Source organism: Misgurnus anguillicaudatus, chromosome 22 (genome assembly GCF_027580225.2).
Source record: "Misgurnus anguillicaudatus chromosome 22, ASM2758022v2, whole genome shotgun sequence".
Taxonomy (NCBI): domain Eukaryota; kingdom Metazoa; phylum Chordata; class Actinopteri; order Cypriniformes; family Cobitidae; genus Misgurnus; species Misgurnus anguillicaudatus.
Genome location: NC_073358.2, coordinates 28369593 through 28388066, shown reverse-complemented (window position 1 = coordinate 28388066; position 18474 = coordinate 28369593). Strand labels below are relative to the sequence as shown.

Below are 18474 nucleotides of genomic sequence, written 5' to 3'. Positions count from 1 at the left end.
TGTAGGGTGGTTGTGTTCACACACTGCCAACACACATTTATGTCCAAACAATTTGTAAAAGTGGATTTTGCATAATATGTGCCCTTTAAGATTACATTTGGATTTTATTTAAATTTATTGTGATTCTGTATAATGGCGATGTTCCCATGGTGGTACAAAAGCCAAAATCATGTGGCACATGTGCAGTTTGCCTACTAAAGTTTTTACGGGTTTATTTACGGCAAAGTAGATACATTTGAGTTGTAGCAAATGATTGGAAAATGAATGTGCTTTATGGATCTGACATTGAGTGAAATCAAAATGCTCTTTTATTATCATCATTGTGAATCACATAATCACTGTTACCTCTGTTTATGTGTGCAAGGGGGATCTCATTTATATATATTGACTGTGCATGTAAATGTATACACGTGTTGCATGTATACAGTTTTTTGTGTGTGTAAATGGCAGTGTGTATGTGTGTGTGTGTGCATGTTTGTTTAGGGAGGGTGTCTCTTTTTCCTGAGGAAAATGCCTCATCATCTGGTAGCAAAATGAACGGCTGCCTCCGACATTCCAGCAGAAGGCCCCAAAATCTTGGAGAGTGAAACACACACACATACACACATACTTTCTCACTGTCTTACTCTCTAACACACTCCCAGACACGGGGATGGATTTGCCATGAGCTGACTGCCCACTTCACTCTAAGGTAAGATGTTTGTGTTATTTTATGTTTTAAAATTAAAATCAAAATATTTATTGTGCTTTTTGTAATTAGTTTAATTTCATAGCAGTCAATGAAATATTAGAACATAAATTTAGTTTACAGTTTTCTGTTGCATTCGTGAGAATGAAAAGGTTTGCATATGTACAAGTTTTTCCATTATTTATTAAACACGCAAAAATATGTATAAAATGGATTTTTTTAATAAATATATATATATGGGTAATTCCATGCAAATGTTAACCTTATCATGAAAAGTTAAGTTTTTTACCAAAGGTTTTTAACCTCTTAAAACGAATGTGTTAAAAGAACACATCTTGTGTCTAGTTAAGGACAACACATCTAGTGTTATTTTTGGAACAACACACTTTGTGTTGTTTTAACACATCTTGTGTTGTCCCTTTTATTTATATGAAATCAAAATCAACACGAAGTGACACATAATGTGTTAAAAACACACATAATGTGTTAAATAGTTTAACACATAACAATGTGTTAAAATTAACACATCCTGGGTGTGTTAATTATAACACATTATTGTCATTTCGTGTTGATTTTGAGTTCATATAAATAAAAGATGTGTTAAAATAAGAGATGTGTTAAGTTAAGGACAACACACTAGATGTTTTGTCCTTAACTAGACACAAGATCTGTTATTTTAACACATTCGTTTAAAGTGTGTGCTGATATCTTGGATGACAATATTTTGTACCCAAGTCTTTGTTAAAGTTCTTATTGTTTTCCTTTGTTAAATAAGTGGAAATAACAGAATTGTGACATCCATAACAGAAAATGTCACATTCCTAACATGTTTTTTCCTCATTAATGCGCAAACAACATTTTAAGTAGATATTAAATACTATTTGAAAAGCCATCCCTTCCCCATTTATTTGATATTACTACTGCTGGTTTGTGCCTTTTAATTCACATAATCCAACAAAGTGTTGTCTCCCAAAAAAAATTTTTTTTGTCACATCCAAAATGCATGCATTTTTTCCTCATCCAAAATAGAAAACAGGACTGATATTTTTCTGATGTCTTGACTTTATCTGGGAATCTGGGGTTTAGGACATTTGGAACAGAGGGTTCAATATATTGGTAATAAATGCATTCTGTAAGTATATATACATATATATAATATATATATATATATATGAAGAGTTTCGTTGCAAATCGAGATAACCACCGTTTTTTAATTGTTCAGAAATCTCTTTTTTTGGTTGTGCATTCCAATTAATTTCAATGCAACTGCAGTTGGTTTGTTTTGATTTAAACCTTCATAACTTAAAAAATACAGCTAAGTAGCACCATAAAACAAAATAACAACATGATAACATAATAATAAACATGTTTTGACAAAAATGTTAAAAAATGGATTTATCTCGTTTTGCAACGAAACTCTTCATATATATATAAATATAAATCAAAATAGTTTTGATTTATTTTATTATTGATGTTAATAAATATTACAGTAATGATTATTTCTTTACTGTAATATTTATTAACATCCATTATAGAACAAATCAAAACAATATTTATAATAGAATTGTATAATATATATTGTTAGAGAATGCATTTATTACTAATTCTTAATTTAGTTACTGATTTATCGTCAATTAATTAATTAGCATCACTTTAGAAAAAGAATATCTCACTAACAGGCTTGACTTTTGTAAGTTAAAAATTCATGATGAGAGGATGTGGTTACACTAAAAGCTTTACTTTAATCTTAATATAATTTTGTATTGTGCATAATAATGTGTAGAATTGCATTCAGTTTTCACTTTTTAAAAATATTGTCACGGTGATACAGAATTTATTTTAAAGAAATGAAATCACACAATGACACGTTGTTCACTGTATGTCCGCTATAGCTAAACAAACTCATTACCCCCATGGTGCCAAAAAAAACCTCTACAGGCGAGACACGTGGACATCCCTGCGCACTGATTAATATGCTGCAGAGTGTATTTATAGACATTTATATAATAACAACCCACCCTGTCTCTACAGGGTCATTATAAATCCGAGACTCTAGTATTAATATAATTAATGTTTACAATCTAAAACCGATTATCTGATTGGATGTTAGATTCAATTGTTATGCTTTTGTTGTGCAACGTTGAGCAGTCAAATGTGCACATCACAACACATTTATCTACTGATAAAGCTATAACTATGTCATGATTTTATTAGCATTATTTATCGTACCGTATAGGGCTGACAGAGACAAATTTAATCTGTTAATCTTTGAATGTTTGTTTAATTTTAGTTTATTTTAGCCTCTTTAACCACCATCAGGGGAACTCTGTTCAGATATAATGCAAAGCAAGGATTCTCTGTTAATAGTGGTATATTAAATTTGAAAAAAAAAAACATTTTAAATCCCATGAGACATTTCAGAAAGTGAGTGTTTGTGAGTGAGTATGGTCTGAGAATCTCCGAGGACAGGAAACTATTCTGACACATCTGGATGTGAGATTTCTTTTTAGATGATTAAAATTGCGAACCCATAGACAAACGCACACACATATGCTGTTAATGCACTCCGCTCACCGGAATACCGAACAATGAGAATACAACAAGGCAAAGTAATTTAGGAATGCCTGATAAGGGCGGTTTGAACAGGTTTCAACTCTAGTTACCTTTAAGCAGGACATAGTGGACTATCAACATGATTAGTGAACTTGATGTAAACATTGCTGTAACACCTAACCCTAAATGTTATATAAATATATGTACTTATATATACTCAAGAGACTGACTGCAATTGTGACCAATGGTGTCAATTTTGTCTTTTAGTTAACCAGTGCCAGAATGCCCATCTTTAAGAAGCTGCCCAGGAGGCTCAAGAATAACCAGAGCAATGGTGATGTCATCCAAAAGAGTAACCTTGCTAACGGTGAACTTATCCTTAAAAGTAACCATAGCAACGGGGAACTCATTCTGCCACCATCCGATCTGAATCCGTTTGAGGGGGCGTGGGCAGGTATAGGGTGGAATAATGAGGAGAATGGGGTTTGGGAAAATGGACAGGACTACCAAAGATCATCTCAGGTGAGTGAGGCGCTGGAGAATGAGGCAAACACGGAGCAGCGTGGAGGGTCGAAGGTTAACGAAGGATCGAAAGAAAAGAGAGGAACTCTGGGACGGATCTGTGGCTCATCACCACTGAAGACCCTGGGAAAGTTAGGGAAAGGACTTCGTATCACTGGAAAAAATGTTTGGGGTGCTGCCCCTTCGATGCGGAGTGCCACCCTCCCGGCAACACCATCCTCAGGAAAAAAGAGGAAGATAAATTATAGACGAGCCTCAGAGGAGATCATGACTTTACTGAGGTGAGAGTCTGAATGATGCATGTTTTCCCCCTGCAGTGGTTCTCAAACTTTTTCAGTGTGCCGCCCCCATTGAATACGGATGGTGCATCATTTCATGGCCCCACAAAGAAAATGTATGACATAAAACATTGTAAAAATTAACAGTTTAATTAAACAAAACGTATTATAGGTGCAGTGTGTAATTTTTAGAAGGATCTTTTGACAGAAATGCAATATAATTACCATACCGTCTTCGACTATGACATGTTTTTCTGGTGGCGGCTACTCTAGCTTTCTATGCATTTCAAAAGCGAGGGGTCAGCAGTGGGCTGAGCCGTTGGTTGCAATTCGCAACCTCACCACTACATGTTGCTAAAATTTACACACTGCACCTTTAAACTATTCAATGTAGTGCTGTTGGTTAGTAGCATTATTTTTCCCAGACTTAAGTACACAGAATTTATGATAAATTAATTAGCACCATCTCAGGGCCCCGCAGGGGGCCATGGCCCCCAGTTTTTTAAATCTTTAAAGGAAAACACCACCATTTTTTAATGTTTACTATGTTCTTACCTCAACTTAGGGGAATTAATACATACCTATCTTTTTTCAATGCATGCACTTAATCTTTGTACAGCGTGTTATGAATGTGTTAGCATTTAGCCTAGCCCCATTCATTCCTTAGGATCCAAACAGGGATGAATTTAGAAGCCACCAAACACTTCCATGTTTTCCCTTTTTAAAGACTGTTAAGAGTAGTTACACGAGTAAGTATGGTGGCACAAAATGAAACGTGGTGATTTTTTTAAGCGGATAAAAATGAGAACAATATTGTATGGCGGAAGAGCACTAGTTTACAGCACTTCGATGTCGGCGGGTAAGAAATTAAGTGTTTAACTCTTTCGCCACCAGCGTTTTTTATAAAAAGTTGCCAGCCAGCGCCAGCATTTTTTTATGATTTTCACAAAAGTTTAATGCCTTCCAGAAAATGTTCTTCTTTAAATAGATAAACATACAATATACCAAATGAAAGAACCGACCATCTGCTTTCAAACAAAAAAACCTGTTTCATCCTACCTTCAGTAGTTCTTTTGTAATCAGCTCTTGAATATGGGTAGGTTTCTGCAAAAACCACAATTTGAGCAAAAAGCAGAGATAATTCCATTTTTGTGACAGACTTTTCATAGAGATCCCATTCAGAGCGATCTTTAAAACAGACACTGACACGCAGCCACTTGCCGTAGGGCAATATTTCCGGGTTAAAAAAGTTGCGGAAAGCCGGAAATACTCGTCATTGGCAGGGAAGCATTTTCTCTTGATTGACGAGATAACTCATCAATGGCGGCGAAAGAGTTAAGAAAAAATTAATCTTATTTTAAGATTTGTTTTTTCACCCCATTTGCAGATTTTGTTTTTTTGCTTGTTTTAAGCACAAATTCAGTTAAATTGTATAATTTTTGTCTAAAAACTAGACTTATTTTCTTAAGTCATTTTGCTCATCAAGAAAAAAGCATCATAATTTAAAAATTTGTAGATATTTCTACTGAGAACAAGACAAAAAAACTAAGTAAGAAAGTCATTTTTTGCAGTGCTCTTGCTCAAACTTCCATCAATATTACTGCGCCCAAGGTCGAAGTGCTCTTCCGCCATGCAATAAAGTTCACATTTTTTATCCGCTTAAAAAATCTGCACATTTTATTTTGTGCTCCAAAACTTACTCGTGTAACTACTCTCGTAACAGTCTTTAAATAGGGAAAACATGGAAGTGTTTGGTGGCTTCTAAATTCATCCCTGTTTGGATCCTAAGGAATGAATGGGGCTAGGCTAAATGCTAACACATTCACGTCATGCTGTACAAAGATTAAGTGCACGCATTAAATAAAGATAGGTATGTATTAATTTATCTAAGTTGAGGCAAGAACACAGCAAAACACTGAAAAACAGTGGTGTTCTCCTCCAAAACGACTTTAATCAGTCAATATTGAAGATATTTCCTCTCCCTAGACTGGCAGGCCGTCGTAAAGAGAGCGAGCGCAGAGATAGTCTGCCCACAGGCGATCTGACCATCGAAGATGATGAAGACAGTCTTCGTCGTCCCTCATTCCTACGTATGGTCAGTCTGAGCAAGCTCAAACGTGACTCACTAACAAACAACAGTTCCCAGGGATCCGAGCAAGAGCTCTTAGAGGAAGAGCAGCCAGTCAAACGCAGGGAGCCGCTATCAGGTAACATTTAACCTCTGTACTTGTTTTTACTTTATCAAATGAAACTTTCTTATGCTCCAAGTCAAAGGTCTCAGTGTTTTTCCCATATAAAACTTTGCTTTTAATGACCAACAACATGGTCCAAAATTCTTTGTGAGACAGGAAATTGCATACCTTCTTTGTGCTGCAGATCCTACCTGATAAGCTCGGTGCAAGAAGAGAAAATCGGAATTGTGTGTACAGACCAACACACAAGTGATCGAACACATGGCAGTATAAAAGTTAACGCTAGTCTTTTCTCACTTTTGCACCTTTAGTGTTGGAGATCTTGCAGTTGGTTAATCAGAGAGACCTGCTGCTTGCCGACACGCACATTCAAGAGCTCGAGAGGGAGTGTGAACTTGATCCCTCCCCTTTGACACAATCCACACCCACTTCAACCACACCCAGCACTGCAACAACTCCCTCATTGGCCTCATCTCCCTGGTTCCCCCTGCTGGCTGGTTCAGGCAATGACGAGTCCGGTCCAAACATGTGGGATGCCGGGCTGCGTAAAGTGAAGGATGTAGAGCTGCTTTACGAAGCCCTTCAGAACGAGATGTGGGATGTGGTGAGGGAGTCGCTCCGTCAACCCTGCACCGGGCCTCAGCTGGGCCTTGTGGTTCTGGTCATACAGCAAGAGGAGCAGGCTGACAAAGTCTGGGCACTGCACCAGGAGGCCCAGGCCAACCTCCAAGCCGAAGATGACTCGGAAGACCGCCCGATCTCGCGTGAGATCGCACGACCCTCCAAGCGACCCAGGAGGCTGCGTCAGGGATGGGTGGATGCCATGGGAGAGGCAGCCGACTGGTGTCTTCCACAGCCAGGAGGCATCGCCGCAGGTCAGATGGCCATGTATTTGGAGCGTCTGAGGGGCAGGGTGGTGGAAGATATGGACGCGGCCCGTCGGAACGTGGTGGCGGTGTATCCTGAGGAGTTCGGGGTGTTTCAGGTCTACATGCAGAGTTATCACAGGGCTGTCGCCAAACGGCTGAAGAGCATCACTTGTGGACCCATTCAGATCACTGATATATACTCGCTGCTGGATTGGATCTACAACATTTACAACAGGTACACGCACACGTGTATAAATAGAAAGCGGAACAAGAATGTGAATGGAATGCGATGGGGGTTTTACTTTTTTTAAACATCCTCCTTTCGGCCCTTTCTCGCAGTGAGCCTTAATCGCCCCGTGGAAGAATTAGCTCAGGTCTATTAATAACAACTGCATTGTTTATCCTGAACAACACTGCTGCCGGATACCTGAGGGAATTACTGTATATACACAAGAAAACAACACAAACACACAAGTGAATTAAACACGTATGTATTCTGATATTGTGTCACAGGGACGTCTTGGCTACAGTTGGGGCAATGGGCACAATAGATTGTGAAGCTCTAGATCCTCTTCTACCAGAATATGTCATCAATCGGCTGGAACAGGACTGTGTCGACACTGTTTGGGTAACACTAGATCAAAATGCGAATTGACTGCTAACCTCTGGAATCAAACAGTTCAAATAATTCCCATGATGCTTTGTGTCCTCTAGGAGAAGGTGACTACAGAGCTGTCTCAGGTTTTGGAGGATGAAGAAAAGCGATGGGCACAGACATTGCACATTGAAGAGTATCAATCTGGCCTCGCCCGTTCTATTATACAGGTAATACACTTGCACACCTACACATGCTACATAGGATCTATGCTTTAGTAATTGCTTCCATAAGATTCTAGGATTAATCCTAATGTAGGATTAAAACATCTGCTAAATGTAAAGTACATATGAAGCAGTGATCTTTTGAATGTGATACCTTCCATCTTGTTTGTTTGTTTGTTTATTTGTGTATGTACTGTATATTGTGTATGAATGTTTTCCTTATATCTTTGTGTCTCTGTGTGTCCCAGAGGTTGAAAGTAGATTTAGACAGATCAACTGCTGTCAGTCAGCCATTAGGAGCCAGTATTGCTCGCTGCACCTTGAATGGACTTGCAGATTTCCTGCACAGGTGAGATGGAAAAGTAGATCATAATGATGATTCGAATCAGTAAAGATCATTAATGATATTAATAATTTGAACATATTTCAAAACTTTAAAAGCTCATAAAACCAAAAATATATACTAATCAAGTGTGTTTGTTTGTGTGTGATATTTAGTTTCCAGAGAAAAGTTGAGATGTTTCATAACACACAGTCGGAGTTTGGAGATGGTGGGGATGGTTATGTCTCCAGGACGATTGCTCTTGTCAACTGTGTTCCACCTTTCAGGTTTTTATCTTTTTTTACATATCAGCCTAATCCGAGCATTCTCAACCTGTTGGATGGGAGGTTTATTGTAAGAGTGTAAATGTGCGTTCACACCAGAGACGCGGAAGAGGCGGCAAAAATTAGATATATGCGCGTAGTTGGACGCTTGAACATTTTGAGTTTAAACGCTTCATTCGCGTGTGAGAGCCGTGCGTGTCATTCACGCATAAATTCGCATCATGGGAGGGGCTTATATAGCTTAAATTGAGTAAACTTACCAAATTGTCCTCACTCTTCCAAACAAGATCCTTTTAATTCCTGTAAAAGTACAAAGATGTCTCGTGTTGTGATGATGATTGTCCACCATTATTGTTTCGTTTTTCTGCCTCCGCTCGTTTCCTGTAATCATGTCACTGCTACAGCAAGCTCCTGTTTGGTTAACGCAGTGCAAAAATCCCCCAAAGTTCAGATTTTTTAACTCGCACAGATCATGTGGTAACACTGAAGGATGCCTATTCGCAGCTTCGCAGGACGTGCCATCCGCTCCACGCCTTCCAGGCCACCATTCGCAGGATGCCTATTCGCAGCTTTGCATCGACTTAACTTGTAAATTACTCGCGCTTGCCCCCTCTTTCACATCTGGTTTGAACACACCATAAGGAAAAGGTGCTGTGTGTAGTTTTTAGCGGCATCTAGTGGTGAGATTGCGAATTGCAGCTCACCCGTCAATTTCAAAACGCATACGGTAGCGGCCACAGGACAAACATGTCGGACAACGTATGGACGAATAGAGCTTTGTAGAACAGTATGTCCATTTAGGGCTACTGTAGAAAGATGGCGCCGTAGTGTATGTAGATAAAAACAGGTCATTGTAAGATAATAAAAACAATACAGTTCATTGTGTAAGGTTTTTATACACCACTGATAATATACACTAGTCAACATTTGAAGTGGATCAAAATGGTTTGGCAAAGTTGTTCTAAGACAAGAATGGGTATTAGGGATTGGTTTTATGTAAACTTTTATTAAAGGTTTTGATCCACTTCGAATGTTGACTAGTGTAGTTATGTATATTATATTTAATTTTTGTCAAGAGATCCTTCTAAATGTTACACATTGCACCTTTAAGGGGTGTTGACACCACATACATTTGAACTAAAACCTTTTTTGCATTTTGCACATCATTTTGGTGGCCTTAAAACACAAGTTTAAGTTTTTGAAAAGATACATCTGTGTCTTTGTGTAACTACAAAAAAATGGAAATTTTGTGAAAACAATGACATAATTCGCATGCGTATGCATTATAGTACGTGTACAGACGTTGTTTGAGATCTGCAACTACTGGCCTGGCATGCATAATACAAAGTTTTTAGTTGTTTTTCTGGATCGTGTGAATGGGCATTGTTTTAACAGCATTGTTGTCTATTTGCGAAACTTTGCAAAAATGCACAACACTGCTGTCATCTAAATGTACCCTTAAGCGGGTCGCACACCGCTGACTAAGTCTGCGTTATGTAATGTGCACTTCCGGTGTACGATACCTCAGAGTTGTCCTAGACGCTACGCGACGCTTCTTGTCTGGTGTGCGACCCCCTTTAGTGTAGTTTTTCAATAATAATGTGTTTTTAATGTGATCTACATTTTTATTTTAAAAAAATTAACTTTTTCTTAATATATATAACATTAAAAAGGCATTTATTTTTCAATAAAAAATTGAGAAAATGTTTAAAAACTGATAATACGGTATTTATTAGGAATAAAAGTATTTATTTGGTACGGTTAGGGGTCGGTGTAAGAAAACTTCTTTTACATGGTGTCACTAGGTGTAAATAGTATCTAACGCTATTTGCACTTAGTATAAGTAGCCGCTGCCAACATTAAATGAATTGGTGTCTAACATATGCAAAAAAAGTCTCTCAAACCACTTCTAAATAAAAAATATTATGACATAAACTATAGTAAAACATAAAGTAAGATGTAACTATAATATGATACTTACCGTTTTGTACTGTATAGGAGTTTTGTGGAGCGCTGTCATATGTGTGACCCCCTCGGCAGTGAGGACTTCTCGCAGCGAGCTCATTCCTCTCTAGAGCGAATCGTCAACCACTCTGTGCGAGTTCTCGCTGACATACTGTTTGAACATATCAGGGTGAGATAAACAAACGCATTCACATTCGGCACGGACGCTCTGGTTCCTAGTGCTTTCATTTATGCATTTTCTATTATGATCCCAGCCATTCTTTGATAAGCTGGTGAAGAGGAAGTGGCTGGAGAACAATGAGGCCTATGAGAGCATTGAGACGTCTATTAAACAGCACTTTAAAAAGTTTCGCAGAATGGACTGCCCTCCGTATCAGGTATGACACACATCCAAAACCTATACATGATCTTAGCCAAACACTTACTGGTTGGTTGGTTGATTGATTGTATGATTGGTTGACAGACACTGGTGAATGAGGTGCACAGGCGGGTCCTGGTTGAATATGTTCGTGCCATCATGAGGGGGCGTGTCATTTGTACGTCACTCAAAATGAGGAAGAGAGTGGCATTCCGTCTGCAGGATGAAGCCAAACAGTTGAAGGCTCTATTTAGGGATCTGGTGTGTGGCTATATGTCGATATGCAGTCATATTTGTACAAATTGTTATTAAAAATACTAAATATAAACTATTTCATCTCCTGTCTTTGTTTGTCAGGAGTCAACTGCTTCCTGGTTGGACAGTGTGATTGTTCACCTGGCTGACATCATAGTGTTAGAAGACACACCTTCTATTCAGATGGAGGTTGGAGTTTTGGTGAAGGAGTTTCCAGATATACAGTAAGACCAGCGGAAAAATAAACACTATTTAGGATATGAGGTTATTAAGAAATATGAGGAAAGGTCAGGTCTTAGGAAGGATTTGAAATGAGTAAAGCTATAAAAATTGATAAAATAGATATCAAATTGTAGAACAGGATGCACATTTAAGGTAAAGGAAGGAAAGCATTGTTTTAAGCTATAAAACTGTTAGCAGACATGTTACTTTTTAGTAACAATTTTCTATGTTGAAGGTTGGTTTGAGAAAAAAATCAACTTTTTATATACTTTTTACAGGAAAAGAGTTTACTAGAAGTTCCCTAAAAGATTAGTTTACAGAAAGATGAAAATTATCTCGTAATTTACTTGCCCTCACACCGTCCCAGATGTATATGATTTCCTTTCTTCAGTTGAACACTGATTTTACTGTATATTAATGTGATGGGTTTTTTTCAGCATGGTAAAGAACTTCAAAGCAAAACTCCCATTATTAAAATAATTTAAATGACACCAGTGAGATAATATACAGTGGCAAGAAAAAGTATGTGAACCCCTTGAAAAAGGAACTGGTTTTCTAGTGATTTGCCATAAATGTGATATGATCCTTATCTAAGTCACAACAACCAATTAATTCCTATTTAATTTTTCAATTCAATTTTTTTTATATAGGGCTTTTCACAATTGTTATAGTTTCAAAGCAGCTTTACATTAATAGATGCAGGAGAACCACAGGAAAATTGATGGATAACATAAGCAGCAGAATACAGCGGCATAGCGAGCGTAGTAATAATCAGAGGTGTATACTACTTAACTATTTTTACTTTCTGCATAAAAGTAAATTTTCAAGTATTTGTATTTTATCAGTGTTTTTTTTTTTTTTTGGAAAACATACATTCCAAAGCATATTATCATAATATTTACTCCACTACATTTAATAATTTCAAGTTTTTGGTTTATATTTAATATTTAAGTACATTAAACATCTAGTACATAAGTACTTAAGTAAAAAGTACTTTTGTACTCAAGAAAGGAAAAGTACACAATTTTGATGTAATTAGGTATTACATCAATTTTAATATGCAATATAAATGGAATACACAATATGATTCTATGCTTTAGAATGTAGTTAAGATTTTTTAATAAAGTAAAGTAACTTTATTTCCAAGACAAATACTCTGATAAAGCACAGATGATTGGAAAATGTAACTAAAATACTTAAGTAGTATACATGTAACGTATAGAAAAGGGTGCTAAGTTAAGCCAATGTCAGCTGACTCCCCAGGGGTTGAAAAACCTACTAAGAGAAAAACCCTCCTGGCTTTTTAGTAAAAAAAAAGATTTTAAATAAAGACTTTTTATATAAAACATTTAAAATTATATATATACACGGATAAGTAGATTAAACGGGGGCAGCCGTTGGACTGGGCATCAACATCGTCTGGGGATCAACATCGGTTCACATAGAGGTTCACATACCTTTTCTTGCCACTATGTAATGTCTTTTGAAGCAAAATATTTAGTGATTACTTATTTAGGGATTTTTATATTGCGTATCTATTAAAACATACACTGTAAAAAAATCTGTAGAAATTACTGTATTACTGGCAACTAGCTGCCATGAACTTACTGTAGATTTTACATATGTTATTTACTGGCAACAGTTTGTTTAAAGTTAAATGAACATTTAAACATTTTCAGTCTTTATCTTTTTACAGTGTATAGATCAGCGTGATAAGTTCAAATTTGGCGGCACATCAATAACATCAAATTTCATTGGTTCTTACATGTGTCGTGACAAAACACTTGACATTAGAGACAAAATTATTTGTTTTCAACTGAAAAAAAGAAGTCATTTAGATGGGATGGCATATGCAGGATTCAATCATGAGAGAATTTCCATTTTTGAGTGAACACCTTTGTTGTTTCAACCCATATATAAAATATAAACATTTTGTTGGTTAATTTAACCCAACAGCAGGGTTCGTCCCTTTTTGAACCAATGCTGCGTTGAAAATAATTCAGTATTTTTAGAGTGTATGAGTCTCTTGTCAGTCTTTATTTAACAATTGCATTAATACAATTTTGCTAAAGACTTTTAGACCTACGGAAGGGTAGAGCCTGAATGCTGTCGTCTTAAAATGCTTTCATTCAAGAAAAATCTGACATGTTTCCCTTTGACTTCCGGGTGCGATTGAGGACTATTTTTCACAACACCTCTCAGTTTCCTGAGGTCATTCTAAGAATGTCTGTCTGAAAATAGTTACTGAGGTGCTCTATCTCAGTGCCAACTTTCCTTTATGTGGAAGGGACCCAGTGCATGGGAGGGAGCAGCAGTCAGTAAACAGGGGAATAGGTGAAATGTGACCCCACTTAGTCCAGTGTTTTTGTTTGGATGAAGGGGAGCATTTGTGTGTGCTCAGTCACTGGCTGGCAGTGCTCCTGCTTGCTGACGCACAACCCTCCTCGGCAGACAGGAAGTGGCTCTGGAGTACTTCCTGTTCCTGCCAGGTCACAGGAGACTGACTGGTGCCACGCTCCTATCAAAAACACACCCACACAAACTAAAGATCAAAAGCAAAAAGTGGAGGCTAGTTAACTTTACTTTGTGCTTAGCACTCTTTCCTGTTTTGGGCTATCTATGATAAAGTCTGTGACAGATACACATTGTTATCTATATTTGGGACAAGCCATGTTTGCAGTATATAGTGCTGACTTGGACTATATGAGCCATGAAGACCAGTGTTGAGGGTCAGACACATAACAAGTAATCACTTTGGCCTACTGTAATCAGATTACATCTACACTTTAAAAATGATGGGTTGGTTAAAATATGGAAACTTTGTCTGAGTTTATGTTAACCATTACTGTCTTTCTCTGTCTACATCTCTCAGGAGAAGACACATCTCTACTGTGTTAAATGTCCGTGGGATGGTGCATCAATCGGACCGTCAGGAGATTCTAGCAGTTGTCCGGGATTTAGAGAACAGCGACAGCTCCATTAATCTGCCCAGGGATCGTGCCCTCTTCTCGGAAATCGCAGTGGCCAAAGACATGCCCTGTCTGGGGTTGGTTCTGATTCGCTGTGCTCTGACTGTGTCATCATGGGTCGCCAGCGCCCGACCGCATCGTAAACACAGCAGACGGAGCCGGAACGAGAAGCATGCGAACGGGAGAACCCAGTCAAGGCGTACAAAGCGTTCTGACAGATTATAAAATAAGGCATAACTACAATGCACATCATTCTTAAAAAAGCACAAGTAACTATATAGAAACAAAAATCACAACACATACAAAACAAAAAATGAATGTATTGTTAGCACACAACAAAAACAAGTAGGAAAAGATGTGGCAAGAAAAAGTATGTGAACCTTTTGGAATTTCATGGTTTTCTGAATAATTTGTCATAAAATGTGATCAAGGGTATTGATGAACATAATGTCTTTAAAAATAATGACACAAGGATATTCAGATCTTTCATGTCTTTATTAAACAAAAATTCAAAATGGCAGTGGAAAAAGTAAGTGAACCCTTAGAATTAATAACTGGTTGATTCCTCCCTTGGCAGCAATAACCTCAACCATGCGCTTCCTGTAGCTGTGGATCAGACCTGCACATCATTCAGGAGGAATTTTAACCCATTTTTCCTGGCAGAACTGCTTTAGCGCTGTCATATATTTATGTGTATGGCCCTCTTCAAATCAATCCATAGCATCTCTATTGGGTTGAAGTCTGGGCTCTAAAAAGGCAGATTTTGTTTTTCTGAAGCCATTCTGTTGTGGACTTGCTCTGGTGTTTTGGGTCGTTGTCCTGTTGCATCACCCACCTTCTACACAGTTTCAGCTGACATACAGAAAATCTCACATTATCCTGAAGAATTATCTGATATACTTGGGAATTCATCTTCCCCTCAGGGATTGCAAGCTGGCCAGGCCCTGATGCAGCAAAGCAGGCCCAAATCATGATGTTTCCTCCACCATACTTTACAGTTAGGATGATGTTTTTATGATAATATGCTGTGCCCTTTCTATGGCAGATGTAGTACTGTGTGTTTTTCAAAATAGTTCAGTCTTATTTTCATCAGTCCACAAAACCTTTAACCAACACCGCTGTGGAGTGTCAATGTGCTTCAGGCATGCAGCAATGTTCTTTTAGTAAGCAGTGGCTTCCTTTGTGGTGTCCTGCCATGGATACACTGCTTGTTTAGTGTTTTATGTATTGTAGACTCATGAACAGAGATGTTAGCAAGTTCCAATGATGCCTATAAATCTTTGGTTGTCATTCGGGGTTGTTTCTTTACCTCATTGATGAGTTTTCGTTATGCTCTTGGTATCATTCGGACTTGGTGTCCACTTCTTGGTAGAGTAGCAACAGTCCCAAAGCGTCTCCATTTGTAGATTGTTTGCCTAACTGTACAGTGGTGAATTTCTAAAGTCTTTGAAATAACTTTGTAAACCTTTCCAGCTTTATGTATAGCAACAATTCTTGATCGTTGCTCCTCTGAAAGCTCTTTTTGGCGAGGCATGGCTCACATAAGCATGTTCTTCATGTGCAGAGCAAACACCAAAAGTTTGAGGGTTTTTTTATCAGTCAAAGGAGCTGTAGTCCACACATCCAAACGTATTATCTTAACAAGACCTGACTCCAATTAGCTTTTTTTGAGGTCATTAACTCAAGGGTTCACTTACTTTTTCCACAAGCGCTATGAGGTTTTTTGGTTGTTCTCAATAAAGACATGAAAGATCAGAATTTTTTGTGTTTTTTTAGACACATTATGTTTGTCAATACCCTTGAAGATCAGATCACATGAGTATATCAGCCATTAAAGGTGCAGTGTGTAATTTTTAAAAGGATCTCTTGACAGAAATGCAAAATAATACACTAAACCTATCAGAGGTGTATAAAGACCTTTCATAATGAACCGTTCTGTTTTTATTACTTTAGAATGAGACATTTTTATCTACATACACCCCCTAGGGTCCCCTTACATGGAAGTCATCATTTTGTGCCGCCATGTTTCTACAGAAGCTCTTAACGGACAAACTTTTTTATTAAGTTGTCTCCAACAATGACATGTTTGTCCTGTGTCGGCTACCGTAGCTTCTCTATGCATGTCAAAAGCAAGGGGTGAGCTGTGAACTGAGCTGTTGGTTGCAATTTTAAACCTCACCACTAGATGCCGCTAAAATTTACACACTGCACCTTTAAGTAAGGAATTTTATGTGAAAATGATGCACAGGCAAGGTGGTAATGCGGGACGAAGCGAAGGGGAGTTTAAGACATTTGACAGGTTAGGTGTGCGTTTATCGAAAAAAATGGATACCCGTTTCTTAACCAATCAGAATAAAGCATTCAACAGCCCCGTGGTATAAACTCATCTAACGTTACTGTGTAAAATGAATGTATACAATGTTTAACTACAGATCCTTAAAGCCTTGCCTGGCTGCCAAAACCGCACAGTGGTGATCCATGCTCACTGTCTCCCTTCGACTTTTGGAAACCGAAACATTTACATTTTTAACAAGGTATTTGTTGCAGAGGTCAGTTTAGGCGCTAGCCAGACCAATAAACAAGCACAGACAGGAAGTTAAGTTTGGACCAGGCGCATAACAGCAGCAACCCGTTTGCATCTGACGAAACTGTCTATAGGAAATAGATTACATTTATTGCTTAGGCTATTCACACTCAGTCACTCAACTAGATCTGTTTGTGCAAAACTTGGTCAAGGGACACCAAGATGAAAAGTAAAATAACAAAGCATGTCCTTCAGAACACAGCTGCGGTGGAATAAAATACTGGGCACTTAAAAAGACAGGAAATCTCTGGCTTTTTAACAGGCTGTTAATAGGCTGCTGTGTACTGTGTATAGCTTGTGTGAACAAACACTTGATTTGAAATAAGTGGCAGAAGCCTCACTGCTGTAACGTTGAGAAGCTAAGAAATTCAGCATTAACTTATATAGGCTGTGCTCAATGCTGTAGGCAACAAGACTGCTTTAAACTCCTAAAATGTTTTTTATCTGGCTGTGTGGTTCAATTAAAAATGTTTGATATTCACAGAAACTTTCTGTTACACAAAAGGTTTTTTGTTGTATAAAAGCATATAAAAGAAATCATTATTTTAAGAAACTTTGATGGCATCACTACAAAGAACCTAAGTCTTTTTAGACATGTAGTGATGTCATCAGGTACAGCTCTACAATACATACATCTTTCAGGTGTACGTTTTAATTGATGTCATTTATGCAAGAGCAAACACTAAAGTGGTTTAAACATGACTGATTGTGACATTATAAAAACATGTTATTTGTTGCTGTTTTTTTACAAAACTAATATTTAGGATTTTGATTTTTGTTACATTTCTATGCATATTTGAGCAAAGACATTACAGATGAAAAATGATGATGTTAATGTACATGATATTGTTTCAAGTAAATAAAAAGTAAAGACCCATTGACTGGGAAATGATGTAAAACCTAAATAAAAGTATCTTGTTTACAGTATCTTGTTTTTTTTTTGTTAATATATATGACATGTTTTCTTTTTAATATTCCATGAATATGTACCATTACTCAGTATTTACATTACATTTATGCATTTAGCTTAATCCAATTAGTTCTGAAGTGTGATTGGGATTACTTAATATCAATATACTGTATGTCTTCCTGAGAATTAAAACCATGTCTTGCCATTGCGTGCATGTAGAGCGACAGGATGCCTTAATAAGACTTATAGTCCTGGGTGGGTTTAGCACAATCACTTGCTCTCTAAAGGTTAATTTTAGTTGTGTGGATTTATGTGGGTTCAGGTTAAGTTGAGGTTGAGCTCTGCCGCCTGTCAGCAGAGGGATGTTTTGGGTAACGGCTCTATTCCTGTTGTTCTAAGAGGTGCCAAACGAATCCTCTTATCAGAGCCAAGTGTACACACCACCACAGGCAGTCGCTTCCTTTCCAACACAACAACTTCATTTTAACCCAAACAAGTTTGCAGTCACACACATTCTGGTTTCCATATTTGGTGGGGACATTCCATAGATGTAATGCTTTTTATACCGTACAAACTGTATATTCTATTCTCTTCCCCTAACCCAAACCCTAACCCCAACCATCACAAAAAAACTTTCTACTACCTTAGATTTTTAGAGGAAACATAATTCTGTTAGATTTATAA

General features: G+C 37.6%; 1 protein-coding gene across 1 annotated transcript; it reads left to right on the top strand.

Annotated features, from left to right (window-relative positions):
• The first annotated feature begins 469 nt into the window (after positions 1–469).
• On the top strand, positions 470–17995 carry exoc3l2a (exocyst complex component 3-like 2a). The gene is made up of 13 exons (XM_055199708.2): positions 470–691; positions 3509–4044; positions 6028–6248; positions 6545–7337; positions 7616–7730; positions 7817–7927; positions 8170–8270; positions 8420–8530; positions 10526–10661; positions 10747–10869; positions 10956–11111; positions 11208–11329; positions 14200–17995. The coding sequence occupies exons 2-13, from the start codon at positions 3524–3526 to the stop codon at positions 14519–14521; spliced, it is 2832 nt and encodes a 943-aa protein (XP_055055683.2). The 5' UTR covers positions 470–691; positions 3509–3523; the 3' UTR covers positions 14522–17995.
• The last annotated feature ends 479 nt before the right edge of the window (positions 17996–18474 follow it).

Coding starts and splice junctions, on each gene's coding strand:
- exoc3l2a (XM_055199708.2), top strand. CDS start 3,524: ATGCCCATCTTTAAGAAGCTGCCCAGGAGGCTCAAGAATAACCAGAGC. Junction 7,731..7,816: donor ACTGTGTCGACACTGTTTGG/GTAACACTAGAT, acceptor TGTGTCCTCTAG/GAGAAGGTGACTACAGAGCT. Junction 10,870..10,955: donor TGGACTGCCCTCCGTATCAG/GTATGACACACA, acceptor ATTGGTTGACAG/ACACTGGTGAATGAGGTGCA.